We start from the raw sequence: 13,323 nt of genomic DNA on the forward strand, positions 1-13,323 counted from the left end.
TGAAACAAAGACTTTTTATTTTGTCCATACACAGTTGAAGTCAGAATTATTTTCCCCCCTGAATTATTAGACCGCTTGTTTATTTTTTTTTTCCCAATTTCTGTAAATGATATTTGACTAGGTATTTTAAGACACTTCTATGCAGCTTTAAGTGACAATTAAAGGCCTAACTAGATTAATTAGGTTAACTAGGCAGGTATGGGTAATTAGGCAAGTTATTGTATAACGATGGTCTGTTCTGTAGATTATCGAGAAAAAATATAGCTTAAAGCAGCTAATAATTTTGTACCTAAAATGGTGTTTAAAAAAAATTAAACTGCTTTTATTCTAGCTGAAAAAAAAACAAAAAAGACTTTCTCCAGAAGACAAAATATTATCAGACATACTGTGAAAATTTCCTTGCTCTGTTATTTGGAAAATATTTTTAAAAGAAGAAAAAAATGTAAAGATGGCTAATCCTTCAACTGTATATACACACACACACACACACACACACACACACACACACACACACACACACACACACACACACACACACACACACACACACACACACACAAACATCACATAGATAAATATACAGTTAAAGCCAGAATTACCCCCCAGAATTATTTACTGTCATCATGGCAAAGATAAAATAAATCAGTTATTAGAAATGTGTTATTAAAACTATTATGTTTAGAAATGTGTTGGAAAAATTGTCTCTACGTTAAACAGAAACCGGTGGAAAAAATAAACAGGGGGGGCTAATAATTCTGAATTTATACTACAGTATACTTTTCTGTATACTATCAGAACACAATTTATGCTTCATCCTTTTAATAAACAAGTAAAAAAACTGACAAATACACCCTTTGTACCATCTGATAAAACCTGACTTACAGACAAAACAGCATAGCTCAGCAGGAAAGTTGTTGATGTAGGACTGAAGTTTGTGCTAAGAACTTTTGTACGCCTTAAGTAACCTGCCTACAGATTTGGGAAAAACAGAGAGTGTTTCATGACCCAGACTCTATGATTTATGAAATAACCAGTAGAACCAGTTACATTATGTGGCATAACAAAAGGCTAGTTTCATGAATCTATTACGTGAATGTCCTCTTTATTTCAATGTGGTCATAGTTTCACATCAAAGTGAACAAAGAAATCCACAACATCATAAAAACTAAATTAAATGGCATTATTTAATTAACAAATACACACAGTATCATTTGTACAAGTAGATTTAAGAAATATTCTGTTCTCACCTTTAAAACTCTACAATATCTCTAAGGAGGTTATGTTATTAGGACAGTTATTGTCATGAAGTATTCGTAAGTTCATTGCTCAGTAGATCAACTCTTTCGTCAACCTATTAATCACAACAACAAAACAACTTGTCAGCAAATAAAATGTCTTAACAATCAAATATGTAGCATTTATTATTAATACCTCTGGCAAATTCTTATTTCGTTCAGACTAAATAAATAAATGGCACACTACGTAACTTTAGGTCCTCTAATAATTATAAAGAAATCTGCATGCGTCTTGGAGAAAAGACATTTTTTTGGTTTTGCACGAACACATTTAAATGACATTGTGGTTACTGTACAAAAACACTGTAAGTGTGTTAATTGTGCTGCATGGATAAACAGGCAAACATTAACATAGAATATTTTTGAAAATCGAAGAGTCTCAGATGTTTATTATGTTGGTGTTATCCACAACAATAAGTCAGTTATTAGCAATTGCAGGTTTAAAGTATTAGTTCACTCCCAGAATTATAATTTGCTCACTCCCTTGTCATCAAAGTATAAAGTATTATATTTAAATACATATATAAATGACTGATGAATTTGCTAGTTAAGAAATTGTAATTATTAAAAGCTTTATGAAGTTGTATTAAATCTCTACTTTATTTGGAGAAGTACCTGGAAATACCTGGAAAAAAAAACTAGGGATGGGTAAATTATGAGGACATTTTCATTCTGGAACTATTTCTTTAATTGTCTAGATTGAATTTACAAGTGAATAATGTAATGTTATTGGTGAACCACGTGATTTAAAGGAATCAGTTTTACAATATCTGACAGCGGTTACGATTTAAGCTACACTTTCTGTCATTTTTATTTCACATTCCTTGATTTAGCATGAAACTAGCTGATTTTCAAAATCATAATTGAACCAGAAAAAAATATTACAAATTGTAATATGACAAAAAAACAGAGTACTTTTCTGAAACAGGTTTTCTGATATAATATTAATATTATTTCGAGTTATGTAATAATATTACTTTTCTAATTAATGAGTAAAGTAACGCATTACCTTTAAAAATGAGTAATAATATTTGAGTTCTTTTTTGAAAATGTAATGCTTTATATTTTTAACTAAATATGTTTTAGTTTAATTGAATAGTTTTTAAAAAAAATAAATTGCTGAACTAAAATTAAAGTCATCACAATTAATCATGCAACGGATGCTCCGATCGAGCCGCATCGGCCATTAATCACATTTTATGATTACTTGGTACTCGCCAAGCTGGCTGATCTCACGAACCAATCATAAGTGTTACCATATATATAATATACAATATATAATAATATTATATAATATATATACAATATATATATGGCATGTATAGCTCTGTTGTCCGAAAGTTCTCAGATAATATTATCCTAAAATATGAATTTTAATACACTTTTTCTAAAGGTAAATGAAGGTTTTACAGTCCATTGTTAAATCGCAAAAACTTCTCTATTAAAAAATAAGGAAATAAAGAAAGAGATCAAGCCACAGCCAGGTAATAAAAAGTAACTCAAAAGTAACATGATGCATTACTTAAAATAAAAACTAACTAAGAAATGCAATTAGTTACTTTTTGGGGAGTAACTCAATATTTTAATACATTACTTTCAAAAGTAACTTTCCCCAACACTGTGTGTGTATATGTATATAATCAGTTTTTATCACAGTAAATTGTGGTGTATTGAAGGCCTACCTGTGGTAATTTTTTTGTAAAGTTATATATAAATATATATATATATATATATATATATATATATATATATATATATATATATATATATATATATATATATATATATATATATATATATATATATATATATAGCAACAATACTACTGTAACAAATTAATTCAAGTACTTTACTTTGGTATTTACTATGCTTCTTTCCATGTGGGTTTAAATCTCAAAACAGCTTCTTGAGAGAAAACTTCTCTGCTGTTTTAGACCGCACTCTAGTGGTCACACTGCCAAATTACATAGTACTTAATTCACTTCAGGTCGCAAGTTAAAAAACAAAAAAGAAATCAGGTTTGTATTTTACACGGTCCATTCTTCAACATACAACGCAAAACACTACCCAGGCTACTATTGTCAAAACAAATATAGAAAAGACAATCGCGTTATGGTGAGCTCATTGCTTCTTAGCACATGTTGTTGGACAAAAAATAAAAGTTTAATTACCTTACCTGAGTAAAAAACAAAGGGGTCTGGGGATTTCTGAGCTGGGCATTTCGTCTTCATGAATAAAACAGCTCACTCGGGTTTTACGCATTCTTTGTTGGCCTCTTTTTACACGTTAAATCTGCCTTGTTTACAGTTTATTTGGTTTTTAAATCGGTGATTTAGGCCTTTGTCGATACATTTTGCTCATAGTTTTTAACCTTTTTGTTATTCTTACATCTCACAAGTATACATTTTCTGTGTGGATATGACGAGACACGCGCGTGCTAATGACGTAAGCACTAAACAAACCGCGGTTTCTGAGACGAACTTGTGATGGTACTCACTCGTTATTTAATGTCTTTTTTCCATTCTGGACCAAAGTTACGTATTGTAAGTCTTTAATTTAACTGAATTTATTCTTATTTTTTTAAACAGCAAGTTCGAAACGGTTAAAGATTTACTTACATGTAATTCTGCTGTTAATTCTGTTGCTTCCTCTCCTCCATTTGCCTTCTCTGAAAATGATCAGAGAAAAGTATTGTTTATACATTTAATTTATATAAATTAAAGAAGGAATTCTCTTAAATATTAAAAAGGGGAAGTTTACTCCATTATGTAAAAATCAGTCTTATTATGATGAAAATAAGTCTTACTCTGCCATGACCACAATTTCCAAGCAATACCAGTAAACAATGTGAGTACCACACAAACTAGTAAAACCACCCAAATAAGGTTTCTGAAATACATAAATAAATAGTCATTAGACTTGAAATATGTTATCAGCTAACATGCGAAATGATAGTATGTTTTACAGAAACACTTTGAACATACTGTACCTGGATCCATATCCAGAGGGTACAGATATTGTTTCTTTAAATGAAACAGTAACTGCAGAGCTCTTATCAACAAATGGAGTTGTGGATCTGCTGGCTAGTGGTTTCTTTGTCCTAATGGTACTGCTGCTTTGGGACGAGTCCTCTTTTGAGTTCTTTGTTGATGTCGGATAGGATGAGGATGACGGTATTGTTGACTGAAACTGCTTTGGGGATGCTGTAAATGTGTGAACGGAAGTACTTTCAGGTAATTTTGCTTTTGTAGGTTCAAGTGTTGCCACTGGACTATGGTTGTGAACAGCAGTGGAGTACGTTGAGATGAAGGATGGTGCTGTGGTAAATGTGGAAGAACCTGTAAATAAAAGAGCAGGTCAGGTATGAGACAAATTGCTACTGCTTATTCAGAACCTAATAAAAGTACATTTGTACTTTCTTGAATGATATGGTATAATGCTTTCAGGTGAGGTACAGCAGTGTGGTGGAGTGTTGGTTCACACAGTTTTTCACCACTATTTTCCTGTCTTAAATCAAGTTACAACAAGTTTTGACAAGGGTAACTTACAATAAGCATGCTGTTTGGATTGGCAATATTGGTTTTCATTGAATAATTCCCGTCCAAAAGTCTACTCTGTTTGTTTTGATTATCCACACCATGGCTAAACAAGTGGCATGAGTTTAAGGCAGGGTTACGTCTGTCCACTCCAGACACAACATGACTAGAACAGGGTTTCTGGGGGGTCTTAAAATGTCCCAAAATCAAAGTTTTAGGCCTTAAGAAGTCTTAAATTTACTGAAATATTGTGCTGTAGGTTTTAAATATTTTTTTAAACAAGTCCTATTTTCCTTTGTTCTTGTTTATCTACCCAATCTGGCAAAAACTTATAGAATCACCAACAATTCATCTCAATAACACTTTAAACCTTTTATTTAAAAAGGTAATTTTTGCTCCATTAATCATAATGGTTCAATTATTTTCCATACAATAACATTTGTTTAAAAGTGCTCCATTAACTGCAGAGGACAGATTGATGAGCATAGATTTAGATTATTATAGTTTTTAAAACATTTGTTAATTTTTTTTTTAAAGAAAGTTTATGTTGAAAAAAAGACAATGATACAAATAGAGCTTAATTAAAATATTTAGCTAAGAAATATCTAAATTATTTAAATAGTTTATTATTCATTTAATATTTTATTAATACATTTATTAAAGAAAAAAATTAATTGGACAAATTAAATGTTATTCCATTTGGGCACTTTGTAAAATTCCTTAGCCGTTAGTCCTTTATGAGTCTAAAATTTCATTAATAATGGTCTTACAAATGTATTTATTTTAACTTGGTGAAACCTGCAGAAACCCTGTAGAAGATGCAACTAAATCAATCACAGACCATCAAAAAGGCTATCAAACTTACAGATAATTGAGTAAAGGGACAGTTTACCCAAAAGCAGTCAGCGTGGCTAAAATCTATGTGAGAGTGGGCATTCTCTTCATTGGCATCTAAACTGTGGAACTTTTATTCACCAGTTTGTTCACCAGTTTGAACATTCTTGTTGCTAAATGTTCCTGAGCTACATTAAGTAAATAACCCAATGTTGCTCAAATCAAGTCAAATTAAACCCTTTTATATGGGATTATATTGTTTAGCAAAATCAAGGTTGAATTGTGGTTACAATAGTTTAAAAGGATAGTTCAAAAACTGAAAACTCTGTCAACATTTTTTCACACCTAAAATGTTTTAAACCAGATTGTTTTTTTTTCTTCTGCTGAACACAAAAGTGATTATTCAGAAAGCTGAAAGCTAGCAACCATTGACTTCCATAGTATTTGTTTCAAATAGATGTTAATGGTTACAGGTTTCCAGCTTTCTTCAGAATAACGTCTTTAGTGTTAAACAGAATTAGGAACCTGCGGGTGAGTAAATGTAGTCTCTAGTTTTTGGGTGAACTGTCCCTTTAATGTTATATGTAGTAGTAAATCCATGGTTATTTTTCATATGGGTAATAAGAAAGTAGCATTCATTTTATGTCTGCAATGTTACTGAAATACATTCTGACTACACAATATATGCAATAAACCATTACCAAAACTCACTTGTATTCCCATCTGTAAACATCTGCCTTGAATTGACAGTGATATGAACAGGAACCTGCCATTCTCCAGCCATACACCAATACCAGCCCGCGTTTGTCTTCTTCACTCCAATCAGTGTCACAGTATAAACACCGTCATCTGTGTCATTTATTTGCAGATCTGCGCCAGGGGACGCCTCTATATCCTGAGCTGTTTGACAGGAGTTCAAGTCCCCACTAATGCACCATTTTTTCTCAGTATCTCTAAGTTTGTCACTGTAGAGACACCGGATGGTGACATTGCTGTCCTCTTCACCAGACACCCTGTTATTGGCCACTGACAAATCTGGAGTTCCTGAAAATATGCAATCAGTTACAGGGTTACATTCTACAAATATTTCAAAACAATTTCTGCCCCTATATTTAACAAAAATGATTTTCATATAGTCAAATTTATGCTTTTACAAAAATGCCTTTGCAAAACATGCAGTTTCTGTATAATGACTCTACACTTGGAATCATCAAATGTCTGGTGGTGCTAAAGTACATCACCCATATATTTACCCTCAGTGATGGAAAGTTCCAGAGATGTTCTCACGTGGGAGCCTCCTGTTTTCACTGCACACCAGTAGCGGTTTGAATCACTGCTGCGTAGGTTTGTCATTGTCATGGTCGTTACCAGTTCATCTGGGCTATCGTAAAAGCTGATCCCGGTTCGGTTCTGTTGATTGGTAGGTCTCATCTTCACGCAGGTCATCCACCTCTTGCCTTTGCACCATATCTTTACAAGATCCTTGTGTTGACGGTAATAGTGACAGGGAATGGTAACGGATCCCCCACTTTGAACTGTAATCTTGCTTACTGTCCATAGAGAGTTTATACCTAAACATAAAACAGATCATTTTAATATGAAGACTCTCTGCTGATCATGGCAAATTATTATGTATGGTGTGGTGTGGTTTGGCTTAGCTGCACTGAACAAATAGAGACTATATTTTCTGTATTACAGCATCTTTGTCTGATGTGAAGAAGAGACTGCAAGGTCTCTGAATCTGAAAATGTAACAGAATCTGCTACTTTACGCATTGTAGCAAGTTAGCAAGAAAATTAGCTTCATTAACGTCTTTATTTTATATAGCCTACCCCAAAATGCATGTTGGACTGATGTGAACTACTAAAGATACAGACAAAAATGAAAATTCTGCCATCATTTACTCATCGACTTGTTCTAAACCTGTTTGTGTCTCTTTCTACTGCTGAAAACAAGACAATATTTTGGAGAATGTTGGAAAGGTATAGCTAGCCATTGATTTCCCTACTGAAAAAAACTGCTTAAACCAGCCTAGGCTGGTTGGCTGGTTTTAGCTGGTCGACCAGGCTGGTTTTAGAGGGGTTTTGGCCATTTTCAGGCTGGTTTCCAGCCATTTCCAGCCTGGTCTTAGCTGGTCAGGCTGGGAGATGACCAGCTAAAACCAGCTTGACCAGCCTAGCCAGGCTTGGAGCCCAGCCAAAACCAGCTAAGACCAGGCTGGAAATAGCTATAAACCAGCCTGGAAATGGCCAAAACGCCTCTAAAACCAGCCTGGGCTGCGTTTCCCAAAAGCATCGTAAGCCTAAGAAGTTCGTAGAAATGATCGTACGACTGATCTTAATATTACGGTCTGTTTCCCAAAAGCATCGTAACTTAAGTAGCACTTGAAAATCTTCGTGGATCTACGAGTGCTCTGGAGTAATCGTAAAGCCTTAAGTGCATCGTAAGGAGACAGAGTTATGAGGGCACCTGCTGGACAACCGGCAAATTGCACCTACAATTTACTTCTCTTCAAAGTCATTATTCATTTTATTTGTACGTATATCTCTATTCATTTATATTTTCTACACATTACACAATTCAATATACAAATAATAATAATTAATAATTAGGCTAAACTTTTCAAAAATAGATGTAAGAGCTTATTTATTTATTTACTTATTTATTTATTTTGATGTGAGATAAGCAATTTTTGATAAAGAAATTGATAAATAATTCTACTTAATTAAGGTTTCATATAAATATCGAAAATGATGCTGATGTCATTTCCGGCAAGGACTGTTAGAATTAGTTTTATGCGAGATTGGAGCAAGACAGTGTTTTTACAGTACGACATTTCCAGTTAATTTATGTTTTTAAACTGGCTCAAAAATATATTTTTTTTTATGTTATTCGAGTTGAATATACATTCACACAAGTAGAAGAAGAATTATATGGATTGCTATAACATGTGCAACAATAACGAGCCATTCTATAGCGTGACATTTCAGCACTTAACAAACGGATAGCGACTCCTAAGTTGCACTTAAAGCTGGGCTACGTGCAATTGTGTTAAGTGCATTTTTGGGAAACGCACGTGAAACAATAACGAACGTTCGCAAAATGACTCGTAGAAAACGCTCTTAAGTGCTAAGATCAATCGTTATCGGGAAACGCAGCCCTGGTCGACTAGCTAAAACCAGCCAACCAGCCTAGGCTGGTTTAAGCTGGAATTTTCAGCAGGGTTCCAGGTTGCTGACATTCTTTAAAGCATCTTCTATTGTTAACCATAGAAAAAAAGAAGTCAGAAAGGTTTATATGTGTGAGTTAATGTAGGACATTTTCGATTTTGGGTGAACTATCCAATTTAAGCTAACCAAAACGTGTTAGCCTCTCACAACTTCAGTGTTACCAAAATTCAGCTGGTGAGGTCTAAATCTATGTCATAGAAAGCACATTTCTATAATCTGAAGAGTTGCAGATATACAGCAGGATGGTAAACATCCTACAAGACAACAAAAGTCACAGAAATCCTCTTTGTAACATCACGATGTTAGCATAACTGAACAGCGACCTCTAGTGACAGATTTCTCCAAATCGCTGATTTTGGCTCAAAATCTTTATTATTACCTGTTTTGCTTGACAGATCCCAGCAAACTGATTCAAAGAGTAAACGTAAACTGTTGAGGGGGAAAATAACTTTTATCTGGAAATTATATCTCCATTTTTAGGCAGCAGATGAGAATCCGGTTGATGCATCTGCTTTGAATTCTTTAAAGGTTTCACAACACCAGCCAGAATCCACTTAAAGGGACTTTGCCAATACATTAAGGGCACAGAGAGAAAGAGGATGTTTGCTGAAAGGGCACGTTTGAAACTATGAAATTTCAAGCTCTGTTGAAATGTCAAACGAACGTCATTTCAATCACTTTGACGTCAGTAAACTGACTGGATTGATCAATCCCTGACCAATATAGGCTATTACGTCTGTTTAATTATGTATATCATCACAACTGAGTATATTTAACATTTAATTATTATATTAGTTTTATAAATACTTGTTTAAATCTAATTATTTTCATCCCAATATAATTTATTAACTTTTAAAACTGATGAACATGAAAATTAATTATATAGCCTCATGCTTATATTAGGGTTTGCATATTAAAGCTGCATAGGCCTACAGTGCAATCACTAACGATATGATAATCAGCGGCAAATAATTAAATAAATAGTTTTAAAATATTACAGCTATTTAAAAATATATGAAATACGTCGGTTCATTCCGCTGTGGTGACCCCAGTAAAGCAGCCCAAGGAAAGTGTGTGAGAAAAATACATACAGTAGCCTATACAGAAATTATAGTTAATTTAAAATCCACCAGTCAAGTTATAGACAACTGTATATATACAATTGAAGTCAGAATAATAAGCCTGTATAATAATAACGGCAAATTATTAGCCCCCTGTTTATTTTTCTCTAATTTCTGTTTAACACAGAGCAGTTATTTAGCACATTTTTAATAACTAATTTCTTATAACTGATTTATTTTATCTTTATCATGATGATAGTAAATAATTTTGACTAGATATTTTTCAATACACTTCTATACAGCTTAAAGTGACATTTAAAGGCTTAACTAGGTTAATTAGGTTAACTAGGCAGGTTAGAGTAATTAGGCAAGTTATTGTATAAGGATTTGTTCTGTAAAACATATAGCTTAAAGGGGCTATTAATTTTGACCTTAAAATATTTTTAAATTAATTTAAAACTGCTTTTTTTCAAGCCAAAATAAAACAAATAAGACTTTCTCCAAAAGAAAAAAATATTATCAGAAACTTCCTTGCTCTGTTAAACATAATTTATGAAATATTTAAAAAATAATATAATTAAAAGGGGGGCTAATAATTCTGACTTCAACTGTATATATGTATATGTATATATATATATTACCCTAAAGATTGTCTTACCTTGAACTCCTAAAAGCAGCACTAGGGTACGCAGCAGAAAAGCCATGTGGATATTCACTGATTTACCAAGATTGATAAAATCTCTTCACGTGTACCTTCGTCTTGAAATAAAATGCATCCCTAACACACTTCCTTTTAACGTTTGTGGATTTCAACATTTCCCGAACATCTCTAATACACTTGTTTCCTGTCATCCTTCCCCTTTATAAAGTGTAAAGTCTCAGGTTGAGTATAACATTTACCTCAAACAATGTTCAATAATAATCATAATAATAATAACAGTAATATTACAATATATACACAAAAAATATTATTAGTAGTGATAATTATTTATTTATCGATTTTAAAAATTGAAATACAGTTATGTAAAATGTAATGTAATATAAAATCAAACATGTATTTGGCATATGTTGTCCTAAGGTCATCCATGCTCCAAAGCTACTAAAATTGCATTTAGATGATGTATGCATTAATTAATGACTAAAAACAAAATGTCATCTTATTAATCCTAAAATATATCTATATTTATCTGAACTACATTTAAAACTTGACTCAACTTAATAGACTAATTTGATAAATATTTAAAGGGTCCAGTTTTCCAGTTTATTTTGACTTGTGTCCATTTAATCTGGTAGTTGTACATATTTGTTTTCTCTATTGTGCAAACCAAACCACGAGCAGCAGACTTGCTACCAGTTCCAGTATTGCAGTCATCTGTTTGTCTGTCTGTCTGATTTTCTCCTCCAGGGAGCAGTCATGAGACAGTTTTACCACAGGATTTATGCAATCTCAGTTTCCTGGTATTATTTACAATATGTTACACATCTCAAATATCACTCCAGTCTATACTTGTATTGACTGACATCTGTGAATTGAATTGTTTTGTTACTTGAAATAAAGAAAGTAACATTACAAATCTTTTTTTTTTCTCTCTCAATAATGATTTAGTCTGAGCTGATTTAAAGTTTAAGCATGACCTCTTATCTTATTTATATGCAATTAGGCCTCTCAGAATAAATATACATTTTTTTGTTGTGCAAAATTATTGTGAGAAATGAAACTACTATCATTTTAAGACCACTTTCAGCCATTAATAATATATTAATTACAATAGCACAATAATGCATGTAAAAATGTAAGGGTCAAATCCCCTTAAGGTTATTTAGTCTGTCATTTGATGCTAAAAAGGTAAATGTCCTAAAATAAATGATTGATGTTTCAACGAACACAGTTGATGTGAAATGTTAATGTGCTTTTAAAATGGATTTAACAGTATTTTATTAACATATTTTTTTATGAAAGTGGACTGCAGCTCTGAAATGAAGATTGTAGTTTTTGGGTAAATGGCAATAATATGCAATTATTTGCAAACTTAAAGGACCAAAAAGGAAAATTCTGTCTTCCACCACTTTTTCTAAACCTCTTTCTTCTCTAGAACATAAAGGAATATATACTGATTAATCATGGATAAAAACAGGCATTGACTTTTGTAGCATTTTTTTAAAGACCATCATTACAGTCACCAGCGATCTAGCTACTCTGCTACCAAATGGACTACAAATCACAGCATGCACCGCGCACACACACCGGTTCCTAATCTCGTCTAAACACTCACAGTTGAAGCTGCTCAAGGACTCATTACACAGACTATTAATACACCACATTTGCTCACACATTGCTTAGTGTTATTTGTTTGTTTTGTTTGTCGAACGAACCTGTAACTTTACAAAGCGTTTCATTTCTTTGTCTAGCCATGTTCTTTGATCCTTGTTGTTCATTCATTCATTCATTCATTTTCGACTTAGTTCCTTTATTAATCAGGGGTCGCCACAGCAGAATGAACTGCCAACTTATCCAGCACATGTTTTACGTAGTGAATGCCCTTCCAGCCGCAACCCAACACTGGGAAACACCCATACACATTTATTCACACTCATACACTATATGGCTTATTTAACTTATTCAATTCACCTATAGCGCATGTCTTTGAACGGTGGGGGACACTGGAGCAGCCTGAGGAAACCCACGCAAACAAGAACATGCAAACTCCACACCGAAATGCCAACTGACCCAGCCGGGGCTTGAACCAGCGACCTTCTTGCTGTGAGGTGATCATGTTACCCACTGCACCACCGTGTACTAATAATTATTACAATTGAGCAAGTTTTAAATAAAAGAGTAAAAAAGGAAAGAAAAAAGAAATGAAAAGTTTGTGTTAAAATGTAAATATTTCCTCTTTCCAGTTATTTACTGTGGATTAGAGCTGATAACTGAACAAGGTAAGCCTTTGCTCCAGTCTAAAACACTGTTCCAGTTCTTGTAAAAAAATGTAAAAAAAAAAAGATTTAAGAGATCCTGCGAGTAAGCATCTTAACTTCTCAAGTTTTATGCAGCTTAAGATTTTTCAGATCCACATGTCATGTGATGGAGAAACCTTCGTAGCATTTTTTGTTCCTGTAGTGATGTCAATGAAAACAAATGTTCCAACATTCTTCAGAATATCTGGTTTTGTGCTTGAGTGAGTGTGAGTACATGCTGTAGAAATGTTCATTTCTGGATGAACTACCCCTTTAAGCCACACTTCAATTTAAATGAATGCGTAAAAGAATAAAATGAAACATCAAGTCTATGAATATTTATTAAAAAAATAGCTAACAAATATATACAGTTCAAGTCAGAATTTTATAGCCCCCCTTTTCTTTTTTAAAC

The 13,323-nt window shown here is 33.1% G+C and overlaps 2 protein-coding genes across 5 annotated transcripts in view; one reads left to right on the forward strand and one right to left on the reverse strand.

Annotated features, from left to right (window-relative positions):
* jupb (junction plakoglobin b) overlaps positions 1–13,323 on the forward strand; it is a 304,080-nt gene that overhangs the window by 238,823 nt on the left and 51,934 nt on the right. The gene's annotated exons all lie outside the window — the stretch shown is intronic.
* The window catches only part of si:ch211-264f5.2, a 22,337-nt gene continuing 9,014 nt past the window's right edge, over positions 1–13,323 (reverse strand). The window contains exons 1-8 of one of the 4 annotated variants that reach the window (XR_015516129.1): positions 10,615–10,826; positions 6,919–7,236; positions 6,377–6,709; positions 4,285–4,633; positions 4,102–4,184; positions 3,914–3,963; positions 1,248–1,351; positions 1–969 (exon numbers count right to left, since the gene is read on the reverse strand). Coding sequence is in view for 2 of the 4 variants with exons in the window: in NM_001098253.1 (NP_001091723.1) it covers positions 1,301–1,351; positions 3,914–3,963; positions 4,102–4,184; positions 4,285–4,633; positions 6,377–6,709; positions 6,919–7,236; positions 10,615–10,660 (1,230 nt within the window). In the remaining 2 variants the exon portion in view is untranslated. 4 annotated transcript variants of the gene reach the window in all.

The sequence above is a fragment of the Danio rerio genome, chromosome 19 (assembly GCF_052040795.2).
Source record: "Danio rerio strain M-AB ecotype USA chromosome 19, GRCz13ab, whole genome shotgun sequence".
Taxonomy (NCBI): domain Eukaryota; kingdom Metazoa; phylum Chordata; class Actinopteri; order Cypriniformes; family Danionidae; genus Danio; species Danio rerio.